Consider the following 14,620-nt stretch of genomic DNA (forward strand, 5'->3'; position numbering starts at 1 on the left):
CTCTAGTGTTGTGTTCATCCTGATTTATTTAGCCCCATTACCTGCTCTCCAGAGAGTCCTTCTGCAACCACATTGGATGCTTCACTCTTTTGCATCATTGGAATTGTTTATGGTTACACATGTAAAATTTAGAAAGATCTCTTGTGAGCCATTTCACTTAGGCCTTGAGGTCATGCCTTTTGTTTTTGAACTGTCCTGTTGTAAACTGTGATACATATGTAACTGAGCCTAGTGCTTTTTTTTTTTTTTTTTTTTACTTTTAGAAACCCTTTATGGTAAGATCACATTCTCCCATGTTGCTGTCTTAAGTACGTCGTTCACACTATAACTGTGCATAGTATGTTCCCTTCTGTTTCCTTGGCCTTGGGAAAGAAATCTGTCAACAAAGCAAGTCAGCGATCATATTTTGGCAGAATTAGACTTTTACCATAAAAAAGAACACTCTTAACGTATCTTTATTAGGACACTATTCTCCTTCTTCGGTATGGTTGAGTGGTACATTATTTCTATAACGATGTCAGTTTTAACGGTCTTTTAGTCTCTTCTACTTTTCTCTATTTTTGTCCTAACTCAGTTGTGCATTATGGAATAAACGTGTTTGATCTTCAGGTTTTGGGTATTAGCGAGCGGTGCCATGGGCTTGGTGGGGATGGTGGCGGCGGTGGTGAGCAGGAGGCTCGCCCCAAGATTATTATCTACAGTAGAAAATGGTCCTGATAACTAGGCTCCATTCTAGGCTCCCCATTAGGATTTATCAGTGAATTATAACCATACAACCAGAACTTCTTGTTTAAAAAAGATGAAAGGGATTCTTACATTTTTAAAATAATGTCAAATGAGTGTAAAATATTAAAAGTATTTTTAAAATTCCTTCCAGGCTGACTACATTTCAGGAAGCACCAACTTTTCTCAGTGGACCAATTCTTCAAGTGAAATATGCCTGTACTGTTTTAAAAAGCTTTGTGCTTCATCATGGAAAAATTTACCCCCCCAAAAATGAAAGTAAAGACATTTAAGAAGGTGATTTAAGGTGTGGACGTTTGAGAAAGTATCCCGTCAGATCATTGAGCCTAACTGTAAGGATTAAACAGTTTAATTCTAAACACTTATTTTTTAAACAAGGAGGATTTCATCTAAACAGAAAAACAACTTTTATTCAATATGTATTTTCTGAAACTAAAAGAGAGAGACAAAAGTAGATTTAAAAGAAAATAGATGAAGATGGTTAGTAAGTAAGCAGTGTCGGCTCTTTTCTGATGAGGATAATTCAGTGATGTTGAATCCTTTCCAAGTCCCTGGTTGTGGTCCTGAAGACAAGACTGTTTTTTGATGGGACATCTGACACCAAGGGAAGTGGGACCTTCTGTGTATGCAACTCACAGTTGTAGAAGATGCAGTCCTTGGCATGAGTAGCTTAACAGAGGAAATAAAGAAGTTTTCAATTAAGTCCAAAAGTACAGTCATTTTTTTTTTACTTCTGTGATTTTAAGAGCCTCCTCATAACCACTGAAAAAGAATTGACAGCTATTTTAAAAGATTAAAGAAAGGCAGATGTCTGCAAACAGTTCTCCTCCATCAGCCCAGAAGTCTGTCTTACCTGCACCTCTTCCTGCTGTGCTTCCCACTCCTTCTCCGTGTTCAAGTCCTAAAACAGGACTCTCTGCTCGGCTCTCTAATGGAAGCTTCAGTGCCCCGTCACTCACCAACTCCAGAGGCTCAGAGCAGACAATCTCATTTCTGCTGCAGATCGGCCTTACACGGGAGAGTGTTACCATTGAAGCCCAGGAACTATCTTTATCTGCTGTCAAGGATCTTGTGTGCTCCATTGTTTATCAGAAGGTACTGTGCATACCATTTATGTCAATAGTTTTTTTGATTAACGTTGTTCTTATGCTTTTCTGTAAATTATACATGCAACAATGAGTTAACACCTATGGGTCAATTATTTATATCCCAATTCTGATCACTTTTGGAAAAGTGCTAATACACTAGAAGCCTAAGGTCTGAAATTTCAGATTCTAGCAACTGGAGAGTGTATATCCTAACTTTAACCTACTGCCTATTCAATTTTTCTTTTTAAGAGCAGGAAAATTATAAAATCAAGAGGACCTAAGAAATCTCCTTTGTTTTTAGAGAAAACAGGAGGTAGAGGGTGCAGGCCATCCAGGTGGCTTACCAGAAAGATAAGGTACAGCTGTGGCTGAGAGCGCAAGTGCATAAGAATGCTAGTGGGTGAGGAATAAGAAGCAGAGGGAGAAGGAGAGAGAGAATCTCAAGCAGGCTCCATGCCTCTAGGGTCCAGCTGACGCTGGGCTGGTTCTTACAACTGTGAGATCATGATCTCAGCTGAAACCAAGAGTCAGACGCTTAACCACCTGAGCCACCCAGGCACTCCAGGCTATACTACTTTTTAAAGAACCTTAGCTAAATGTCTTTAATCTTGCTTTGATGCATAAACAGGGATGTTCTCTATTTTATTGTGAAACTATATATTTATGTAGTGTGAATTGGTTACATTTTATTTTTGGTGGACTGGGTGTATGTTTCAAACAAATTAATATATTTTTTTTATTTTAAAAATCATCACGCAGATTAATATATTTGGATTCAGGCTCCTTATCTTACCATTTTTTATTTTAATTTCTTATGCTTTATATGGTTTGTCATTATATTCTGATGTAGACGTATTTAACAGTCTAAAAAATGTTATGTGGTTTGTGAAAATAACCTGTGCCTGTGTGTCAATAATCACTGGTCTATTGAAATGTAGCCTTAAGATTCACTTTCTTTTTATAGATCAGTAGAACCATCTGCATGTCTTTAAGTGTCTTTCCTTTTATTTTCCCTTTCATTAAATGTTACAGAGGTTTTTCACAAATATTCTTGCAACAAGGTTTTTAATTTAAGGGTAAGATTTTAACTTAAGTACAGTTTGTAACTTTAATATTTCCTTTTTATTTGAGCCTATAGAAATTTTAAAAAAATGTTTATTTTGCGTGTGTGCGCAGGGGAGGGGCAGAGGGAGAGGAGGAAGAGAGAGAGAAAGGGAATCCCAAGCAGGCTCCATATTCAGTGCAGAACCGGACACAGGGCTCCATTGCACAACCCTGGGATCATGGCCCGAGTCGAAAGTAGAGTTGGACGCTTAACCAACTGAGCCACCCAGGTACCCCAAGCCCGTAGAAATTTATAACCAGTGTTTTGGTAGAGTCTGTGTTTGTTGTTTTCAATCTTATAAAATTTCTCTTCATGCTTACATTTATACAGAGGCATACTGATTTTCTACAGGATTTTAGAATTCCAGTTATTTCATCATTAATATACAGCTGAGAACAGGGTCAGATGGGTTAAACTCTTAGGAAACTTGATTAAAAATCATAATCCATGAAAAATTACAGTGAAACCAATGAAATAAACAGGATAGAGCTGAAAGAAAGATAACTTAGTGTAAACTTTATATAGCTGCAAAGAAGAATTATTGATTCTAGAAATGCCAGCATTGAATGGATTATCATTGTAGTGAACTGAATTTGAATCAGTATTATAGTGATACGGGGATGTATTTGGCAAAACTGTGTAGCATATATAGGACATAAATGTACTGCACATTCCTTTTGACATTTGTTGACATTTTTAAGTGTATTGTCTAAGAGTTTGGAGCTCGAAAATAGGTCAGCTGAATTGCTTATTTACTGTTTAGCTCTGCACAAGTGATTTGACGTCGCTGGTTTACAATTTCCAAATCTATCAAATGACTGAGTTGGGATGACTTCTAATGTGTAATTCCAGTGGTGAGATTATGAAGCATTTAACCAAAATTGGGTCTTCACTGCTAGAGACAGTTAAAGGAAAAAGGAGTTTCAAGAGCTGACCTACTCCAGATCCTAACCAGAGAAAAATCTTAAGGCAACCAGCTCAAGTTCTTAGATTTTATAGAGATGTTTCATGGATCCCTAACTCATTTGGAGGATGGAAAAATCATGTCAAAAGTTCTTTTGGTTTTTCCTTCCCTCTGGTCTCAGGCACTTGCTCATTAGTCATCCATTTTCGTTACCTACATGTGTACAGCTGCAGGTTAACTGCCAGGTCTATCATGGTCACGCACCTGCCTTTCTTAGATCTCTTCTTAGTTGGTGCATTTGCCTGAATCTTTCAAAAGATAGGGTACTGGTTCAGTTTTAGGAAAGAGAAAGATCAGCCAAATAACCCTTCATTCAAAAAGCTTACAGTCTACTGAAGGAAACCAAGTAAAACATAAAAAGTAGAAAGTGAGGTTAAGATAGAGTGCTCCTCTCAGGTTAATAAAGGGTGTGGAAGACTTCATACAGAAAGGAAGATTTTATTTGAATAAAATAAATCTTATTCAAATAAAATCTTATTTGAATAAAAGAATGAGCAAGATTTCAATAATATAGGAGGTGAGGAATACATTCCAGGCAAAAGAGTTAAGACGATTGAAGATACAGAAGCAGACAAGAGGAAGATTATAACAGAAAACGTTTACTGAGTGCCTATTCTATGTCGGGAGCGTGACACACATTTTCTAGTTAACTCTCACAGTAGTTTGTGGTGGATCTCAAATTTTAATGTGTATGTCAGCCATCTAGTGATTCTTCTACAGTGTAGATTTTGAATCAGTAGGTTTAGGGCGGGTCTAAGCATTTGTAGTATGGTCTTAGGTGAGGTTGATGCTCCTTCTTCAAGGACCTTACTGAGTGGAAAGAGTGTAGGTGATATAAGTGCTGTTGAATAAAGGAGGACACTGAATCTCAGAAACATTTAATTACTTGCTGAAAGTCGGAATTCAAAGAGGTCTTTTTTTTAACTCAAAAACCTGTATACTCTTTACACTACTCTGTCTTCTTCATGCCTAAGAAAATTTTTGCACTTGATTCTTGTTAGAGCCAAGATTTGATCAGATTTGTGTTTGGGAAAGCTTAAATGTGTAACTAGGTGTGACATAAAATAAGGAGATCAGGTAAGAAGCCATTGTAATGATGATCTGAACTGAGATGGTTGGGAAGGGAATGTATTTGAAGAGTGTTGGCAAAGTAGGGTTGGTAAAGCTTGCCAGCCTTCTGAAGAAGATGGCAGCGTGAGTGACTGGACGGGTAGTGATGTTGGTAACCAAGATAGAAAATTCATAAAGAATTTTCTGGGGGATAGAATGGGACTGATTTTTATCAAAGTTTAATAAGATAGAGTTCCTGTGTTCTAGAAATGTTTAAGGATTTGGGCCCTCGTGTTCTGCTGTGACTCTTGAAATGGAATCGTTATTACTCAAGAAGAACTTTCCCCACTTTCTTTCTGTAAGGAAACCAATAGGGCTAAAAAGTGACGAAAACAGTTTCCTTTGAAGGACCAGAGGAAAGGCCTCTAAAAGTTAGGGAAGTAAGCCCAGAGGGCAACCCTCCTTTTAAATTAGTACAGGAGGGTTACCTGACATATGAATTCAGGTTAATGGTATTTTAGATTTTTTTTTTTAATATATTTTTTTAATGTTTTATTTATTTCTAGGGGAGAGAGAGAGAGACAGCGACAGCGTGAGCAGGGGAGGGTCAGAGAGAGAGGGTAGATTTTTTAAAATAATATTTTTAATCTAGTCGTAATACCAAATGTGTACTCCCATCTATTTTACATTTTTGCCGTCCTATGTTAACAATAGATTAGTAATAACTGACCTCAGGTATAAGAAATAGGAATTCAACTTCAGGTACAAGAATGGAGTTGATGAATTTGTAAGGCTTTTTAAAGTACCACTGTAGTGATCCAAAGTGTAGTTTGTGGAATTCTTTAAAAGTTTTTTTAGCTATTAAAAAAGGAAACATTTTGTGTGTACATGGTTGGGGGAGGGAGAGATCTGCAAAGTATATAGGACACGTTAATAATGTAGTAAGTGTAGAACAGGGTATACTGTGCTGTCATTTTGTACTACACACACTTACACATACACATGTACACGTATATATGGTTGCTTGATTGCTTTCTGATTACCTTGGAAGGAGAGAGAGATTTCTTCCAGGAGGGGACTGGTGACTGGGGAACAAGAGTGAAAGGGAGATTACTTTTCATTGTATACCCTTGTGTACCTTTTGGATTTTGTGTCTTATGCATGTATTCCATATTCAGAAATAATATTTAAATGTATTTTTAAAATAATAGAACAGTGATCTAAAAGGAATGATCATTATATTTTTAAATTATTTTATTGGGTAAGATTGGATTTTATATTGCTTCATTTTCTAGTACCTTTCAGACATCAAATAGAAGTATGCCATATATGTAGTTTCTTCCCCTTCAGTAGCTATTTTAATAAGGTGTTTACTTTTTAAAAAATCAGATGTAATATATATAATTTACCTATAATAAAATCCACTCATTTATTTGTGTTCATGAGTTTGAGGAGTTTTAACAATTCTATGAAGTTTGTCCAGTTGTCACCCATTCAAGATACAGAGCATCTCCATTACCCAATAATGGGTCCTCATCCCGGTCCTGGGCTACCACTGCTCTGCACTCTGTTACTATAATTTTGCTTTTTCTAGATTTTCATATAAATGAAATCATATAGTATGTAGTCTTTTGTTCTGCTATCTTTTACATACCTCCATGTTCTTTGTTTTTAATTCATCTATGCTGTTATATATGTCAGTAGTTCCTTTTTGTTGCTGAGTACTGTTCCATTGTGTGGATATATCATAATTTGTTTATTCATTCATCAGTTGACTGATACTAGAGTTGTTGCTAATTTAGGGACATTATTAATAAAGTTGCTATTAACATTGTCATACAAATCTTGATTGTAGATACATGTTTTCATTTCCTTGGAGTAAATATGTGGGTATATGAAGGCCATATCCTTGCCAACACTTGGTATTTCCAATCTTTTTAATTTAACCATTCTGGTTGGTGTGTAATGATATCTCCTTGTGACTTTCATTTGCATTTCCCCAGTGACTAATGAGATTGGTTATCTGTCCATGGGTTTATTCACTTATTTTAATTGGTTAAATTCCATACAGATTGTTTATATTATTGAAGTATAAAAGTTCTTTAACATCTTAAATACAAGTTCTTATCAGATATGAAATGCAAATATTTTCTTCCAGTCTGTGGCTGCTCTTCATTTCTCAGTCTCTTTTTAATCGAAACAATAGTCCAAATAATCATCATTTTAAAGGCTATCGTTCAGTCATATTGATGCATAATAGTTTACAACCAGTTTCTTATTTTAGTCATTTATGTTGCTTCTAATTTTTTCCAGTTTTGTGGAGATATGAGTGGGGGAGGGATGCAGAGAGAGAGAGAGAGAATCCGAAGCAGGCTATGCACTGTCAGTGCCAAGCCCAAGATGGGGCTTAGTGTCACAAGCCATGAGATCACCACCTGAGCTGCAATCGAGAGTTGGACACTTAACCAACCAGGCCACCCAGGCATCCTTAAATTTGTATTAGTTTAAGGTATACAATATAATGATTTGATATATGTATATTTTGCAAAATGATGACCACAATAAACTTAGTTAATATACGTCACCTCCCACAGCTAATTTTTTTCTTATGATGAGAACTTGTAAGATCTATTCTCTTAGCAGCTATCAAGTATACAATAAAGGTTAACTATAGTCACCATGCTGAACATTACATAGCCAGAACTTATTTATCTCATAACTGGATGTTTGTATCCTTGGACCACTCATTTCTACCGCTTCCTGCCCACTGCCTCTGGTAACCAATCTGATCTCTGTTTCTGTGAGTTGTTATATGAGACTCCATATATGTGAGATCATACAGTGGTTGTTTTCTCTGCTTGACTGATGTCACTTATCATAAAGCCCTCAAGGTCCATCCATGCTGTGGCAAATGGTAGGATTTTCTTATTTTATGGCTGAATAATATTCCATCGTATATATACCACAACTTCTTTATTCATTCATCCATGGATGGACATTTAGGTTGTTTCCATGTCTTGGCTATTATAAATACTGACGCATTGACATATCTCTTAGAGGTAGTGACTTCATTTTCTTCAGATATATACCCAGAATTGGAGTTGCAGTATCATACGGTAGTTCTATTTTTAATTTTTCAAGGGATCTCCAGACTGTCTTCTGTAGTGGCTGCACAAATTTAGATACCCACCAGAGGTGCACAAGGGTTCCCTTTTCTCCACACTCTCACCAGCACTTGTTATCTCTTGTTGATGATCGCCATTCTGGCAGGCATGAAGTGATATCTCCTTGTGGTTTTAATTTGCATTTTCCTAAGGATTAGTGATATTGAGGGCCTTTTCATATGCCTGTTGGCCACTTGTATGTCTTGGGAGAATGCCTCCTCAGTTCTTCTGACCATTTTTAAATTGGATTGTTTTATTCTTGTTGTTTTACCATTGAGTTATATGAGTGCTTTATATATTTTGGATATTAAACCCTTTTCAGATATGATATGCAAATACATTTCCCCCCTTCTGTAGATTGCCTTTTCATTTTGTCAGTGGTTTCTTTTGCTGAGAAGAAGGTTTTTAGTTTATTTTTGCTTTTGTTGCCTTTGCTTTTGATGTCTAATCTAAAAATCATTGCCAAGAATGAGGTCAAGGAGCTTATCCCCTGTGTTTTCTTCTAGGAGTTTTATGGTTTCAGGTCCATTTTGAGTTGATTTTTGTGTGTATGGTGTAAAATAGGGGTTCAGTTTCATTCTTTTGCACGTGGCTATCCCAGTTCTCCCAGATTATTTATTTATTTATTTATTTATTTATTTAGAGCACGCAAGTGAGGAAGGGGGCAGAGGGAGAGAAAGAGAGAATTTTAAGCAGGCTCCATGCTAGTATGACCTTGGGATCATGACCCGAGCCGAAATCAAGACTTGGATACTCAATGGCCTGAACCACCCAGGCACACCCTTCATAGCACCATTTATTGAAGAGACTGTCCTTTCCATTGTATATTCTTAATTTCTTTGTCATAAATTCACTGGCCATATATGCATGGGTTTATTTCTAGGCTCTCTATTATGCTTCATTGATTTAAATGTCCCTTTTTATGCCAATACCATACTGTTTTGATAACTGTAGCTTTGAAGTATAGTTTGTTTAAAAAAAAATTTTTTTTAATGTTTGTTTATTTTTGAGACACTGAGACAGAATGTGAGGGGGAGGGGTAGAGAGAGAGTAGGACAAAGGCTATGAAATGGGCTCTGTGCTGACAACAGACAGCCCAATGTGAGGCTCGAACTCACAAACCATGAGATCATGACCTGAGCTGAAGTTGGATGCTTAACCGACTGAGCAACCCAGGCGTCCTGAAGTACAGTTTGAATCACAAAGTATAATTGCCTCTAGCTCTGTTTTTCTTTCTCAAGATTGCTTTGGCTATTCAGGCTCTTTTATGGTTGTGTATAAATTTTAAGATAGTTTTTCCATTTCTGTGAAAAATACCATTGGAAATTCTATAGGGATTGCATTGGATATGTAGATTATTTTGGGTAGTACTACCATTTTAATAATATTCTTCCAGTCCAAGAACACAAGAGTATTTTCCCATTTATTTGAGTCTTCGTCAGTTTTTTCATTAATGTCTTACAAATACAATTTTTAGGTGTAAAGCTTTTACCTTCTTGGTTAAGTTTATTTATATTTTACTCTTTTTGATGCAGTTATACATAGGATTGTTAATTTCTCTTTCTGATAGTTACTTATGAGCATATAGAAAGGCAACTGATTTCTGTATATTGATTTTGTAGCCAGCAACTTCACTGAATTTATTGATTAATTCTAACAAATTTTTTGGTGGAATCTTTAGAGTTTTTTTATATGTTACATGTAATATGTCATCTACAAACAGACAGTTTCACTTCTTCCTTTCTGGTTTAGGTGTCTTTTATTTCTTTTTCTGCCTATTTGCTCTGGCTAGGACTTCCAGTACTGTGTTGAATAAAAGTGGTAAGAATGGACATCCTTGTCTTGTTCCTGATCTTAGAAGGTTTCCCCACTGAGTATGATGTTAGCTGGGTGCTTGTCGTACACAGCCCGTTATGATGAGGTGTGTTTCCTCTGTACCTCACGTTGTTTAGAGTTCTTATCATGAATTGATATTGAATTTTGTCAGTTGCATTTTCTACATGTGTTGAAATGACGATTTGATTTTTATCCTTCATTTTGTTACTGTGATTTATCACATTTATTGATTTGCATATGTTGAACTATCTTTGCATTCCTGGAATAAATCCCACTTGATTATGGTGTATGATCCTTTTAATGTGTTGTTGAATTCAGTTTGCTAATATTTGTTGATGGTATTTGCATCAATGTTCATCAGGAATGTTGGGCTATAATTTTTTTCTCATAGTGTCCTTGTCTGTTTTGGTATCAGGGAAATGCTGGCCTCATGAGTTAGGAGATATTCCTTCCTTTTACATTACTTGGAAGGGTTCGAGAAGGATTGGTATGAATTATTTGGTAGAATTTACCAGTGAAACCATCTGGTCCTGGACTTTTGTTTGTTAGGAAGATTTTGATTACCAATTCAGTCTTTTTACTGTTAATTCTTCTGTTCATATTTTCTACTCATTCATGATTCAGCCTTGCTAGATTGTTCTAGGAATTTATCCATTTCTTCTAAGTGTCCAAGTTGTTCGTGTATAATTATAGTAGTTGTTTATGATCCTTTGTATTTATGTGGTATCACAATGTCACCTTTTTCATTTGTAATTTTATTTGAGTCCTCTCTTTTTTCCCCATAAGCTAAAGGTTTCTTGATTTTGTTTATCTTTTAAAAACATCTTAGTTTCATTGATCTTTTCTATTGTCTTTTTAGTCTCAATTTCATTTATTTTCACTATGATCTTTGTTATTTCCTTCCTTCTGCTAATTTTGGGCTTAGTTTATTTTTCTAGCGCCTTGAGGTGTAAAGTTAGGTGGTTTTGAATCTTTTAACGTGGACATATTGCTTTGAACTTCTGTCTCAGAACTTTTGTTGCATCTCATAAATTTTGGTATATGTAAATACATTTGATTCAAGATATTTTTTTATTTCTCTTTTGACCTCACCTTAACTTGTACAGTTGGATGTTTAATGTCTATATATTTGTGACTTTTCCATTTTTTTTGTTTTGTTTTTGTAATTGATTTCTGGTTTCATACTGTTATGGTGAGAAACGATGTTTAATATGATTTCAGTTTTCTTAAATTTATTAAGACTTATTTTGTGGCCTAACACAATCTGTCCTAGAGAATGTTCTGTGTTTGCTTGAGAAGAATATGTATTCTGCTGCTTTTAGATGGAATATTCTGTAAATGTCAGTTAAGTGTCTGGTCTAATGTGTAGTTTAACTCCAATGTTCCCTTTTGCTTTTCTGTCTGGATGATCTGTCCATTTTTGAAAGTGGAGTATTAAAGTCCCTGATGTTATTGCATAGCTCTCTGTTTCTTCTATTGGATCTATTAATATTGGCTTTATATATTTTATATATTTAGGTGTCCTTATGTTGGGTGTATCGATATTTACAAATATTATATCCACTTGAAGGATTGACTCGTCATTACATAATGATCCTTGTCTCTTTACAGTCTTTGCCTTAAAATATATTTTGTCTGATCTAAGTTAGCTTGTGTACTTTTCATTATAATGCACTATATTCTTTTCATTCTCTTAACAGTATCATCTGGGGAGCCAAAATTTATAATTTTGATGAAGTACAATTTATCTTTTCCTTTATGGATAGTGCTTTTGTTTCACGTCTAATGAGTATTTGCCTGAATGAAGATCACAAAGATTGTGTCCCATGTTTTCTTTGAGAAGTTTCAGTTTTAGCTTTTCCTTTATGTTTATGATCTGTATGTTAGTTCTGGGGGCTACCACAGCTTCATGGCTTAATAGACATTTTTCTAATGGTTCTTGAGGCTGTCTCTCTGTAATCAAGATATCAGTAGGGTTTGTTCCTTCTGAGGGCTGCAAGAATCTGTTCCATGCCTCTCTCCCAGCTTCCGATGGCCTCAGGCATTCCTTGGCTTGCAGATGGTATTCTCCCTGTTTCTTCATATTGTCTTCCCTCAATAAATATTTCTCTGTGCTCATAAATTTCACCTTTTTATAAGGACACAGTCATATGGGATTGGGGCCCATCTTAATGACCTCATCCTAATTTGATCATCTGTGTACAACAACGCTATTTCCAAAGGTCACATTCAGGTACTGTAGGACTCTGCGTCTTTTGGAGGAATACTGTTCAACTCATTACAATCCATTTCAAAGCAAAAATCTGTGTATGGTGTGAGATAAAGGTTGAGCTTCATTTCTTAGCATCAGACATCAAATTTTTCCAGGACCATTTGTTGAAAAGACTATTCTTCCCTCATTGAATTACTTTTGTACCTTTATTGTAAATTCATTGACCACATATGTTTTGGTCTATTTTTGAACATTGTTTTGCTTTATTAACCTATATGTGTATCCTTAAACTAATTTCACATTGTCTTGGATTCAATTTTATAAAGACATGAAGTCAGGTGCATTAAGTCCTCCAACTTTATTCTGTTTTTCAAAATGATTTTTACCAATCTGTGTCCATTGCATTTCCATTATAATATTAAAGTCAGCTTGATAATTTCTACCAAAAAAGTCTATTGAAATTATGTATGTCATTTGTTGTATGTGTTTCATATTTTTGATGCAGTTATAAATGGGGTTCTAAAACATCTGATTTTTCATTTTATTATATAGAAATACTATAATTTTCGTACAATGATATTGTATCCTGCAACCTTGCTAAACTCATTTATCACTTCTAGTAACTTTAAAAAACTCTGTACAATTCTCCACATAGATGATCTTTTGTAAATACAGCTTTATGCCTTGTCCACCAATATTTCATTTCTTTTTCTTGTTTTGTATTGGAGGCTAAACCTATATTGTACTATATTGCATAGAAGTGATAAAAAAGGACAGATGTACCTTGTTATCAGTCTTAAAAGGAAAAACATTTGGTCTTTCACCATTAAATTTGATGTAAATTTGTTTAGATGTTCTTCATTAAGTTGAGGAAATTCCTGTCTGTACCCAGTTGGCTGAGACTTATTGTCTTGAATGATTGTAAATTAAATACTTTTACTGTGTCTATGTATTTTTATCTTTTAGTCTGTTAATATGATGAAGTATGTTGGCTTATACCTTGAATGTTACTAACCTTACATTCCTGGAACAAACCTTCCTGGTCATCATATATTCCTTTTTATACTTTCCTTGATTCATTATACCTCTAAATTTTAAATACTTTTCTGTCTAAGGTAATGGGGAATGTATTGGCCTGTAATTTTTTTCTTCTATCATCTTTGTGTGGTTTTGGTATCAGTGTAATGTTGGCCTTACAAAATGAATTTGGAAGTATTTTCTTCCTGTCTTCTGAACAAATTTGTATAAAATTGATATTATTTCTTCCTGAAATACTTGATAGAATTCACCAATGAAGCCAACTGTGCCTGGAATTTTTTTATGAGAAGGTTTTTTAATCACTTTCTCTTTCTTTAATGGACATAGAGCTATTCAGATTATTTATTTCTTTGTAAATGATGTTTGGTAATTGTGTCTTTAAAGGAAAATTTTCATTTCATCCGGGCTGGCAAATCCATTGGCAAAAGTTGTGCTTTATGTTCTTTTATGATCCTTTAAAGTGATTTTCTCTATTGTCCGTTTTCTATTTTTTAATTTTCTTTTTTCTACCTTCTTTGTGTTTAACTTACTTTATTCTTTTAGTTTCTTTAGGTGGAAGGTAGGGTCATTGATTTGAGTCTTGTTATTTCTGATGTGTGTTTAGGGCTGTAACTTTCCCTCTAATCACTACTTTAGCTGTATGTCACAAACTTTGATATGTTGTGTTTTCATTTACGTTTTCTTTAAATTATTTCCCAATTTCTTTTGTGATTTCACCTGCAATCCATGGATTGTTTAATTTGAAAGCATTTGAAAGTTTTTCATATATTTTTCTGCTATATTGATTTCTAGTTTTATTTCAGTTTTAGTTCAAGAATACACTTTAATTTCAATCTGTTTAATTTGAGAGTATTTTTTATAATGTAGGATTCTGTCTTAATGTTACATGTTACAATGCAAATTTTTTTTAATTAAGTGGAGTTTTCTATAAAAGCTAGGTCAAGTTGGTTGACCGTGTTTTCTTTATCTTTATGGATTTCTTTTTACTTGTTCTATTATTTATTGAAAAAGGAGTATTGAAATCTTTGACTCTAATTTTATATTTGTCTGTTAGTCTTTTCAGTTTTAATTAATTGTTTCATTTTTTGAAACTATTATTTGCAGGCACATTTAAGATTTTTACAGCCTTTGATGTATTTTTACATTTTATTTTTAGAGTAACTTTTCTTTCTTATCTCTGGTAATATACCTTGTTCTGTAGTCATCTTTGTGTGGTATTAATATAACCATTCCTACTTTTTCCAAAAAATTGTTTCCATTGTGTTATATTTTTTCCACATTTGTGTTTTTGCTTATAACCTTTCCTCAAATGTGAAGTGAAGTTTTTTGTAGATTTCATATATTTGGGTCATGCTTTTTGAATTCAACTCTGCTTGACCCCNCAGCCTTTGATGTATTTTTACATTTTATTTTTAGAGT

At 34.6% G+C, this 14,620-nt stretch overlaps 1 protein-coding gene across 1 annotated transcript in view; it reads left to right on the forward strand.

The window, feature by feature from the left end:
• The first annotated feature begins 883 nt into the window (after window positions 1-883).
• Window positions 884-14,620, forward strand: part of PRKD3 (protein kinase D3) — a 78,892-nt gene continuing 65,155 nt past the window's right edge. Inside the window, exon 1 of the mRNA XM_077764262.1 lies at window positions 884-1,839. Coding sequence (XP_077620388.1) covers window positions 1,552-1,839 — 288 coding nt within the window. The 5' untranslated portion in view covers window positions 884-1,551. The remainder of the gene's footprint in view (window positions 1,840-14,620) is intronic.

This window comes from Crocuta crocuta, unplaced genomic scaffold (genome assembly GCF_008692635.1).
Source record: "Crocuta crocuta isolate KB4526 unplaced genomic scaffold, BGI_CrCroc_1.0 scaffold164, whole genome shotgun sequence".
NCBI classification, from domain to species: domain Eukaryota; kingdom Metazoa; phylum Chordata; class Mammalia; order Carnivora; family Hyaenidae; genus Crocuta; species Crocuta crocuta.